The sequence below is a fragment of the Falco rusticolus genome, chromosome 10 (genome assembly GCF_015220075.1).
Source record: "Falco rusticolus isolate bFalRus1 chromosome 10, bFalRus1.pri, whole genome shotgun sequence".
Lineage (NCBI taxonomy): Eukaryota > Metazoa > Chordata > Aves > Falconiformes > Falconidae > Falco > Falco rusticolus.
Window position 1 is genome coordinate 13734390 of NC_051196.1, and position 12551 is coordinate 13746940.

Sequence of the window (12551 nt, forward strand, 5' to 3'; positions counted from 1 at the left end):
CTCTTTCTAAAGAAAATAAAAGTATTATAATATTGAGGAAAAACCCACACACAACGAAGTGCTGGTTATGGGCAAGTAAGAGTTTACTACTTCAGAAATAAGTGGTTTACATTCTAAGAAGGGCTTTTCAACAGGATACCATTTCCCAAGGTCACTGTCATCTTTACACCTTTCCTAGTTAACTGTTAGCTTATAAATTAAAGGCCAGCAAAGAGGTCTGCCTTCAGTCCTCCTGAACAATTACTTATCTACAGTGTTCTTTAAAAAAAATAAAAAATCCTCTCTAACAAAATCTACACTATGTACGCTCAGACTTCACAACTGCAATACTGCTGGGTTTAGAGAACAGCGTCTGTGAAAACTTACAAAATGTTTAATCAGATCGTATTTCTAGAACTATTATAATTCCAGAATTATTTTTGCTAGAGCAAAACTATTGATAAAAAAATTTATCCATGTCAGTTTTTTCTCCATGATGTTAGAAATTCAGTCACCAAAATACTAGCACATAACAGAATTCTCCATGAGAAAACAGGAATTTTTTTCTCTCTCCTCTTTTGCTCTGTCCAGGGGTGCACTTACTCCTCTGCCGGAGAAGTGACATTCGTTGAAAGAACACACCTCATGCAAGCTGAAAGATGTGCAGCTTCTCAAAGTCAAGGACTTTGGACTAATCTTGAAAACCAAAGTCTAACTACCTACCCCTGATTATTTCCAAAGCATGTATCTAGCAGTTTAAATTATTATACTTCTCAGTTCTAAGCACTGCTTCTTCAGTTGACTCAACATGTGGCTTATGATGGATAAAACTTTGCACCCCTCCCCATTTATCCCAAATCTGTTTACTGCACCTATCACTATGTCCTATCTAATGCATGCATAGATCCACCATGGAAAGGATTTTCTTTTTATTTTTGCACAACTGAAGAATTTTTCTTGGCTTTCTGTTAAACACACAAAAATTAAAAAGGCATACTTGTTTTATATGCCTGCCAAAAGGCAGGGCTTGTAAATTTTTTTAAATAAAACAGACCATTAAAAAACATTTGTACAGTGAGACATGCTATGTAAGTTGGTTACTCATGGGACCGCAACAGATATGTTAGTACAGAAATCTACTTTTAGAGAAATGCTGGAAGGGTTTTAATATTTCTCTAAATAAAGAAACTGTACACACTCGAAGTCACAGCTGGAAAAAATTATTAAAAGGTATACCTTGCTGTTATTCATATGCAAGTAAGAAAAATTATCCTAGAACTAAGAAAATGAGAGGTCAAAGACAGTCCAAGATATTCTTGCACTTTTATCAAGATATTTTTATACTACTGCAATTTACTAAGAAATATTATTTAGTCTTTAGCACACTAATAACCTTTCCTCCCTCTTATGAAAATTTAAAATATTTCGCAAAGATATTCAGTTTTATAAGGTAAATCAAACTTACCTGGTTTTAAACTAAGGAGTATCTACGTTGATTTTTAATAATTGTTTTAAAACTATTGACTCACAGAAGGGAAAATACAACAAATCTAGAGAACCACATACTGCACACAATCACTTAGAAACTCTGAAGTCCCTACCTCTCATTCCTAAAAAGTTACAATTTGAATTTGCATTCACATTCTGTTACTTCTAAGAGGAACTCCAAAAATGAAAGATGACTTTCTATTCGAGAGTATGTTCTAATGTCATCTCAACTTCAATCAGTAACATATTACCCATAAAATGCTGCTCTAATACAAAATTATTTAATGATGAAAAAAAAAGGAATAAAAAACCCCACTTCTGAAAATACAAACATCTGTGACAAAAAGCAGTCAAGGATACCCTGTGGAGCAAAGCAGTCATTCCAAGCTTCCCTGCAGCAAACTTCAAAGTGTTGAAAACAGATGCAAGGTAAATAAGCTTTCCAAAACTCTGCACCTACTACCAAAAAGGGGATGTTGATGACACTGCTATGAAATGTATGAGCAGCTACACTGTACAGATTAAGCCATAGATCTACAGAGGCACAATTCCCATTCAAACCTTGCTCAAGTGTATAAAAGCTGAACTCATCAGCGAAAACATTATGAAGGGATTAAAGGGTCTTATGCCTTATGACATCACCTGCCAGAAAATAAAGACAACCAGAAAAAAATAAATCTTACACCACACAAACCATTTTTTCTGGTATCTACTAGAGATAAGAGAAAGAAGCAAACAAAGTACACAGTGGGAAAAAATGTTGTTGCAAGCAAAAACTATCTATCAGTACCTTCTATACAGTACCTGCCTTTCATCTATGTAAAAAGTCATTACACATAATTTATAAAAATAAGGACTGATTGGTAGAACATAATTGGACTGTAATTTTTTTCCCCAAAAGCACCTCTGAGAGAGTATGAAATTATTAAAAAAGTTGTTGTTTACACTGCAACTCTAACAATCTACATGACAAAAAGAAACCGAAATAAATAGTTGGTATTTTGTAGGAAAACAACCTTCCCACATAATGGATGAAGTACACCATAAAATGATTTTCTAGACAATACAACCTAATGCAACCATTATTACCCATTTTTCACATTCATCCCATCGGGACACCAAGAGAGTATCTAAATCATACTAGTATACAGCTGAAATACCTGTAAGATCCCTGACTAGGTCTGCATAGTCAAGCATTTTAGTAACTTGCATTCTCTATCAACCATCTCTTCATCATTCCACACAAAAAGGAAGAAAAAAAAAGCCCGTTATGAACGTATTTTGAAGCACCCATCAATCATAATCACTCAACAGTCTCTAAATGAATTTCAAATATGTTTTCTTCACAAGGGTTCAGTTTTCTGATTACAGCCAAAAACGGAACAGCAATTTTATAGGCAAGATACTCCCTTCTATACTTAAAAAAACAGCTTTTGGATTAAAACATTTGAAAAAGCATTCTACCTCGTTATTGTTTTGACGACTTCACTTATTTTCTAAAACTGCGTATCTTCATTTGTGATCTTGATTCTACAGAACATATTGGAATACTTCACCTGTAAACACCTACAATTTCTGTAGATGTTTAAATTTAAACACCTTAGAACACATGACAGCTTTCTCAGTCATCGATTGTAGGTCCTTCACAGAAGCCTGGAAAAAGCCCATTCACTGGTGAACCACCCCCATCCCTCACATCCAGAAGCAAACGGAGCTGCGTCCCAGACCCTCTAGTATATGCCAAATGGCATTCCTTGCATAGTGTGAAACCTGCCAGCCAAACGCTGGAACACCCAGGAATATATCTGGGAGCAAAGTTTTTCAATGCAGACAAACAAGCCCCTTCCCCCTTCCTGCTCAGATCAGAGGCAAAAGAAACAAAAGCCACCACCACCTGCCTTTGTCACCTGCTTTTAGACAGCTCTGGCAGGCCTTGCTTCAGGATGCATTATTTACTTTACTCATTTTCCTAAGAGTAATGTTGTCTGGAATTAGATTTAATGACATTATGACTCAAGCATGCGATTATTAACATTTCCATAGGAAATTAAAATTTCAGTATCTGAATGACTTCAGCTAATCACCAAACTTAGCAAGAAAGAGATGATTTCCTCAGCTACTTCAGAAGAAACTTCTTTCCTCAATTGTAACTGAGGAGATACTTAAGCTGCAATGAAATTTTTACAAAGGCTCAACTGAAGATCTAATCCATTCCTTAGTATCTACGGTTAGCCAACCCAAAAAAGCCATGTTTTCGATAAGTCTAGGCTGCAAGGTACCTACAGCAATTTGACATTAGAGAATACAGCTTTTTATAAAGAGGGAGCCTGAAACAATTAGTTGAGTAGTGATCAGAACAGAATTATTAGAAAACTATTCTCCCAAGCTGCTGAGCAACAGAAAACACTACTGGAATGAAGATGATGTGCTCAAAAACTCTGGGAAGAAGAAAAAACGTATTTGAAAAAAAAAAAAAATCAGACCATACATTTGAATGACTTCAGATACATGTTAATTTTAAACATCACATCTGGTAGTTTAACATTTAATTATCTCTCTATGCAGAACAAGCCTGTGCAAAGGTACTCACAACAGGATTACCTTGAACAGAAAGACAAGAAAGGAAATAAAAACCCTGCAGATATTTTCCATACTCCAATTGTGATCTTAAACTCCTAGTAATATTTTGTATGGTAGAAAAAGTCTGTATTTCTGTTTGCAAACTCAAATTCAAATATTTAATAAGAAAGCTTAGCCAAAAGGCTGACTAAATAAGACACACAGTACTAGATGGGGAGGAAATGAGTAGCTACATATATTAATTATCACCCTTTCCGCGATCACAGGCTCACTCAAGTTAAAATTTAAAGGGCTTAGATTACTTTCTGGTGAATTTTATTAGTTTTCCCCAAGAGGTGCAAAGACTAATGCTGTCACAACAGAAAAGGAGAGCATATACAGCGTCATTACAAGCTGAGTCACCCAAAAGCATTGAATCTGGCTTTATTATAACACAGCATCTTAAATAGTCTCCTGAAGCACTATCATTTGTTATGCGATACAGTGGTAACAGCAAGCTAACCCAGTATTACAATAAAATGAAATCTGGCGCATCTGCAGAGTTGCTCTCAGTAGGCAGACCAAGTTCCCTGGCTGGTCTCTTTGGAGATAGCAGCTGCAGACTTCCCTTCCTCTACTGCAATAAAGATGCAGAACAAAGTTGGTGAGAGCTGTTGCCTTGTTGATGCTGATGGTAACATTTTGATATGCCTGCTGAGAGCCTTGCTGCAGCAGGTGGGAAGAAGAGGTGGTCGGGCGGATGTCCAAGAATTACAACCAAAAGATTCTTCCCTGTGCAGCTGTAGCCATCAACTTATTCTTCCCCCCGTCCAAGCTTTTTAGTTACTTTCACTCTCAAGAGCAACATCTTGAAGTATAAATGTGCACAATCTGAAGGGACTTTTTCACCGTGCCTCATCTGTACCTTGCCATCATTCAGATTCCATACATGGGTATTTTTCATGTCCTGGTACTACAGTCTAATCACACAGCGAGTATAAGCTTCAAAACAGAGAACAGTTGTGCAGTACTCTAAACGGTATGTGCTTAAATTCTTCTGCCATTAGGGAAGACATCATCAGAAGACAGCAAAGCAAGAAACTTCAGATAGCAAAATGCATGAGTGGGCTTTCTCTGCCCCCTCACCTGACAAGCTGTTCATGAACACCATCTCCTGTCTTGTTCTATGCCTTGCCTCCTTCTTCCCTCTCTCACCTTGTGATGGAACTCACCCAGACATAGATACTGTAGATCTGGTATGACTTTTGCTAGCATTGCATCGTTAAGTAACACTCTTTCTACCCTGCTACTTTTTTATTTAGACTGCTTGTCACAGCAGAGGACAGCTGGTTATAAGTTAAGGAACTTAAGCGAATGGGGTCTGGTTTTCCAAATCCCCACACAGACACTACCATTGCAAAAAACGATAATATTATTACTTTTAATAGTAATAGACATATGGGGGACTACCTTGTGCACATCTTAATCGAAACCTTTTTGAAAGTATTCTGAAAGTGTTCTCCATTTAATGAACTACCTTCACATACTAACTGTACCCAAAAATCCCTTTCAGAGTATGATTTTAGCCAAATATTTTAAACAGTGCACTCTATCTCACAGGATTCCATCTAACAAAGTTTCCTATTACACACTGCAGAAAATTAACGCACTTTGCATATATATGCACTCTATGTACATTTTACTACACATCTCCTTACACAGCTGTGATCTTAAAGCTGGTTAGTCTCTTTTATAAATTCAGAATATACACAACCAGGAAACTGGGCAAGACAAAGAGTGACTGAAAGGGTACACAGAAGCTATATGATCAGCTGAAATACCTCAACATCCCTCAGTAACGCTACAGTATCATGGAAAAAAGCATGTTCTGTAATACTCAAAATATTGTCAGAATTTCTCTGTATTAATGTATTTGCCTCTTGCAAGTTCCAGTATCTGTCTTCCTATTCTACAACAGCTTGTACTTATCACCATATAAATCACTGTGCTGCTGCTACAGATAAATTAACCATACAATTTGCATACAGACAGATACCTTCGGCATGCTTCCCACAAAAAAACCAAGCCATATAGTTGTTTCTACAATAAAGAATGCTATATAAATCACTTGCTTTATGTCACCTACTATCCTTCTACAAGTCCAGTGGAAAACAGGCTAAAACAACACAGTTACCATATCCACGGAGCACTGTGCTTTTCCAAATGAAGTATTTCAGTGTTTATCTCATGATATAATTAATATTCCATGCCAAACTTGGCTTTTTGGTTGCATGCTATGAAATACTTCATACAACTTGAGAACACAGAATTCATTTTTTCCAGGTCCCTTTTCAGTTCCTGTTTATCTTGGACACCCTGCGGAAAACCTCAATTGTGAGAGCCTTTAGCGTAAATGGGTTGTTCCAGTTACGAACTATTTGCAGATGGCTTTGGAAGTACTACGGTGAGTACGCTGGTCACCAACATAGCCACATAACTGTTTATACCCCGTGATACTTGGAAACCTCTCACAAAACAGAAGTCCAATCTGCAGGGTGCTGTACAGAGAAAGGTTATTTTTGTCCGTAAGAGTTTACACTCAGTGTAAGGCAGAAAAGAAAAAGGAATACTGACATATGGACAAGGATATAAGGAAACTAAGACAACAATTTGAGTCCAATAGACTCTGCTTTTGCACACGAGCAGTCTACTTCAGCTTCCTTTGAGCCTCATCCATTATTTGACTAACTAGCTCTGGGGAATAGGAAGGATACTCCTGATCAACAACATCCAACAGTGGCAACAGAACTTCAGGAGATGAATGGCTACTGTCTTCAAACTAACTGCAGAGCTCATGAAGCACTTCAGTGACAGAAGACCAATGTTTGACTGTTAGCAACATATTATGCTTCCTCTTGTTATTTTGCAAGGCCACGCTCACACTCAACTCTCAGCTAAAAAAGCAGCATTTGACATGTGGATACATGAAAATAGTAGCTACCCTGAGAACAACGCAGTACATACCTGAAAGACTGAAAGGTAAGCTCACAGCAAAGCTAGGCGTTTTTAATAAATACCTGTCTCTCTCTAGAAGCTAGATACCACACAGTATTTCCAAGACAAAGAGGACACCCCCTTCAATGAAAGCTGTGTGATAAAAACAGTCCAAATAATTTTATGACGAATCAAAGAGGTTACCTCCACAAGAAGCCCCAGTTAACTCAAGAAGAAGTCAGACAAAATCTGTTCGGGGAAAATTAACTACCTGAATTTTTTAGACACAAATTAACATAATGAGATAAAAAGATCATCTGATATGGACTGTTTCTGATGAATCACCTAAACACTGGAGAAAACTGAATGGTCTCATTCATTCTTTCTCACCTCAGGTTTGTCCACCTACCATTTAATTTACAGATATTAAAAAAAGCTTCCAGAACTATCATAAAGCAAATAATACTCCAAGAGCTTACTGTATCTCCATTTTAGTCTATTCCAAATCACATTTAACACAAAACCATAGATGGCATCAGATTACAGGCTTCCCCATAAAATCTGAGTAGGGTATAATAGTTTTTTGTTCTAGTTGGGAGTTTAAATATAAATATACACAGAAGTGTTCTGTTTGTGCTGGAGCATTATCAAAACAGTTTTCCAGAGCTCTGCAACCATAAGAACCTTTGCTGTAAGACCCCCAGAAGAATAATTAAAACTTCAAAGTTTCATCCTCTGGCGTTCATACTCGAATCCACTGCTAATGAAATTCTTCTTCAGATCTTTATAGGCTATGATGTGAAAAAGAGCCACATCTCTAGTTAAAAGGTGACTATTGTAAAAGGAAAAATAGGAAAAAGTAGGGTGAAAATTGGGAAAACATGCTTCTGGATGCCCAAAGACATTCATTCTGAAAATCTGCTGGGTTCTTCACTAACTTTAAAGTTTAAGAGAACTGAGAAAACTCAGGCTGCCCAGACAACTGCAGATACATTGGCCAAGTATGCATAAAGAACACTAGAGGACTGAGAAGACTAAAATGTAGTTTAGTCAATACAGTGAACTTAAAGAGGAAATTACTTGTGTGTGGATTTACTGCAACAGATTTTTCACTGAGGATAAGTGAGGTAAATCAGTAAAACCTAGTTTGTACAATGTGCTTCAACGACAGGACCGCTACAGGGACTTTGTAGAAACAAGCTCTAAGGCAATAAAAAAAAGATTCAAAGAAAGGTCAGTGGAAATACTATTGGTTAAACCTCTGAAAGACTCCACAAAGGAGACAGTCAATAAGAATATTCAGTAGGAAGGTACTAACATCTTTATCTCAGCTGCGACTCACTCTTAAGTAATATCTATTTTCTTAGGAACCGCTATAAGTAAAATGAAAACCCCATTCGCTGACTAAAACCATAGGGAGAATGTTGTCTTTCTAACTGGATTTTCTTTTTATTGGCAACTCCTTGTCCTTGTCCTAGAACACAAGCAATAGAGGCCCAAACCAGCTTTTTTATAAGAACAAATGTAACCATGTTAAAGCACAGCAAAGGAAATCTTCACGTGCATAGGAGAGAGGAAAGCAGAAAAACAAAAAACAAAATCAGAACATTACTTTCCCTGCCCACAAAACAAAGAAAGTGTTCATGGACTTCCAGTCATGACTATGACCTTAAAAATTAAATTGATACAACAGTCCCAGTTGATATCCATGTTAACTGAAACTGTACCAGCGTTCATGTGAGAAACAGTCTCAATCTTTCTTCAAAATTTCACTGATGCTTACTCTAGCAAAACTCCGTTGCCACATTACATCCTTTTGCACAGTACTTATTTTCAAAACGTCAGGCTTCAGAAAGTAGTGCAAATCTATGATTTATCTGGCTTAAAAATAAAAGAAAAACGGAAGTGCTGTTTTAATTTTCAGTTATGCTAAACAGGTTAGCAATATTATAACTGCTTCTGTTCAAGGTAACGCATGTGCTCTCTTCTATCTGTCATTAGCGGTTCACCACTGGTGTAGAAATCTGCAAAACTACGTATACACAGACCTGAAAAAAATCCCACCCCAACAATAAGCTATTTTAAATTCATAAATATTTTCGTTATCAAAAAGCCTTTAGTGACAACAATAGTTACTCTCCACGGTTTATAACAACAAACAGAGTTTCTTCTGCAAGTTATGTTGCCAAACCAATTCTGTTATATCAACACAGTTTAATAAACAATCACTTCAACAGCCTCTTCTTATTTAAGTAGAAACTTACACAGCTGTTGGACAATGATGGTTTAGAGTAAAAATAAAACAAACACACACACTTTGAACAATCCACTACTTCATGTATCATTTCAGTCTTTGTAGTGAAACAACACACTGATAAGCCTACATTAATAAGATTCTATGAAGGTAACAAAACCCACTAAAATCACAGATGAAAGCACCTGAAATGGGAAAATCATTCAAGCATTTAAGTTGTATAAGAAATCCTTTCAACTTAGTATTGTGTTTAAGATCCCTACACAGTGAAAGAGTTTTCATGTGATCATTTTTGTAAAGGGAGCATGTAACAGAATACTTACACTGCATACACCAGCACAACATAGATGTATCAACACTGCAGCGTAGAGACCTGAGCTAATCCAGTTACCAAAAGGAATCTACTCACAGTACTGTAGCCAAGACAGACAACTTGCAATACTTCCATGTTATTGATGGTAAACAATTTCTGGTACCATACACAGTCATTTTATAACTACAGTACACCACATTATCAGCGTAAGCATATCCTTAGGAAATACAGTGCCTCAAACCAAGTGAAACCATGGAAATAACTGTCTCAGAGCAAGCTATGATGATGATTTTTAAAACTTACATACTTACTACCTCTTACACAAATGGAAGAAAGCTCTTCACAAATTGTTGATGTAACCATAGATGAGAACTCCCTACTGCTACATTAACAATTAACATAACCCTACAGTACACAAGAGCAATCCAGAAAGACAAGCACAAAAGCAAGAGATTATTCAAATACTTATTACAGTTATAACAAATACTGCTTATTTGGGGATTCAGGCATACAGACAGGAGATTTTTATTTTGAATACAGAGCCTTTAACTGCAAAACATTCAGAATCTTTAAAAGGTGCAACTGCTTCTTGAAGAACATCCCTTTATTCTTCTAAATAAAAGTTATCTCTATGCTGCACAAATTTTTCTGCTGGACTGCTACTAATCACAAATGTTAAATAATCCTTTAACTCACCTGGCCTGGCTGGGGGGATAAACAATTAACAACCTCCTCCAGCATCACTGGTATGTGCAATCTTCCAAAATTACCGTTTTCTGTACTTTGAGGGAACTCCTTATTTTCTCGTTTCTGGATGATTTGTTCATTTAACTCACAGTCAGAAAGCTTTTTTGCTGAAGAATGGATCCTTCTGGCCAAAGTAGACACATTTACTGAATTCAGTTTTAAGTTGTGCAGAAACAAACATTTGTAAACTTGGCACAGATACTTAGACAACATTTTGGAGTTGATCAACCTAGAAAAACAGTAGATGTCAGGAATTACTTCAAAACAAGTATTTAAAACAGTTGGTTTGTTTAAAAGACAAAGTGGAAATGCTATAAATAAAGCACTACACAGTCCAAGATGGGCAGTTTCATAGATAAATCATGTCAGCAAAAAGTCAGAATCTCTTACTTAACTTGCTTTCAGAATCTTCAATGTTACCTACCAATCAATCATCTTCAAGCAACAATGGCTTTCTTTTCTTAGGGAGCACCTTCTTTTCCTTTTCATTGCCAGGACTCTTTTAACAGTGTTACAATGTCCCAGAGCTGCTAACCTTAAATAACTACCCAAATCTGAGCACAAGCAGAACAGTGACTTTACTTTCAAACTGTTCCCCTCTGTTTTGCCAAACATAATGAGACAATTGCTCTAAATAGTAGCATGCTGGTTGCCAAGTTTTCCGTAATTCTAGTTTAAACAGGAATGGACAAATCAAATACCGCAACCATATGTAAAATAATGCTATAATTTAGTGTTACACATGTGGTAAATATATGGTTTTCATCAAGCATTACATCTTGTAATACCAAATATTTTGAGTACAGTCAGAGGTAAGAATTCTCCAGAGTATAACTAACTGAAATAATAAAAAACCTGGAAACATCAGAGTTGTTAGCTATGTAGTTTGTCTTTTATCAACACGGAGAACTGATGATTTTTCCCCCCCTCTATCTAAAACACTTCAAAACCACATCAGTAACCTACAAGTAGAAGGCAGCACGTTTACCTTCCATTAAAAAAAAACCAAACCAACAAATTTAGCGTTTAACATGGGTGATAATCAGTCTTTATTTATAAGATATCTGCATTTCTTTATGGAGCCAAGAGCTTCTGTAACACTGTATTGCATACTCCCTCCTGCCAGACAGGAAAGCTACAAACTTTGATATAAAACCACCCGAAAAATGCCATCCTACACTTATCTCACTAACCAAAGAACCACCTTATTTTGACTACCTAATTTTTTTACATGCTTTGCTTGGATTTGCCTAGCCAAAAGCTTCACATATTTTGTCTGCATAGATAAGATCATGCAGAGCCATCACCTCTCGAAAGTTATTCTCCTAATAAGTAAGGCTCAGCAGGACAGTATTTCCCCTTTGCTTAAATTAGGAAGCGTATCACGCTATAACCTTGCATAGACATACCACAGCCCTGAGGTTTTGCAGCAAACTGCTCGCTGTGCACAGAGCTGAGACACCCATTCACTGCAAGTCTGCACAGGGCTGGGTGCTAGCTAGGTGGTAAACCTCAAGCTAGCACACCTCTGCGCTCACACTAAAACATTTTATATACTTTCAACGATTGTTTACAATTACGTTCAGCCACATTTAATTCTCATTGGTCCTCACGAGCCCCGTCTTCATTTAAAGGTACAGTGTTCTTTTTTTCACCCTGCACTTTCTGCGGGGTTTATGGTGCCTGCTCCTTCTCCGGAGGCCGGGTCTTGTGAACTGTTTGTAAGGGCTGATAAACACCCCCCGTTTTTTCAATTGTTTCATTATAGATATTAATATACGTTGTCTAATTATGATGTTAAAGAACAGACTGACCTTCTATTAACGGCGTATCTGCATATGTCTAATCTAACACTGAGCAGGTCGCCTACAGCACCAGAGAAAACGCTGTCAACAGGGTGAGGACCGCAGCACCACCTCATGCTGCCCCACCGCCTCGCCCGCGAGCCCAGGAGGCGATTTTGCCTACAACCAACCTCGTCCTATACATTTGGGACCTTTTTTTTACGTAGAAGCGAACAGAAAACATACTTCCCTACAGCACGCGTCCTAAGCGGCGTTCAGGCGGTTTTTCCCTGAGAAGATGGGAGATGCGGCTGCAGCCCGCACCCTCGGCCAGGCCCCACGGCCTCAAGGCCAGGCCGCCGGGACACTGGGGGCCGACTACCCACCCCGCCGGCCCCGGGGCACAACCCCCCCTCCCCGCGGGCACTCAGCC

At 37.7% G+C, this 12551-nt stretch overlaps 1 protein-coding gene across 9 annotated transcripts in view; it reads right to left on the bottom strand.

Moving 5' to 3' along the window:
- METTL15 (methyltransferase like 15) overlaps window positions 1-12551 on the bottom strand; it is a 95487-nt gene that overhangs the window by 82654 nt on the left and 282 nt on the right. For 3 of the 9 annotated variants that reach the window (XM_037401547.1, XM_037401544.1, XM_037401553.1), the window contains exons 1-2: window positions 10759-11635; window positions 10284-10563 (exon numbers count right to left, since the gene is read on the bottom strand). In XM_037401547.1, coding sequence (XP_037257444.1) covers window positions 10284-10563; window positions 10759-10949 — 471 coding nt within the window. In that variant the 5' untranslated portion in view covers window positions 10950-11635. The other 6 variants (XM_037401552.1, XM_037401550.1, XM_037401549.1 and 3 more) reach the window with 5 other exon arrangements.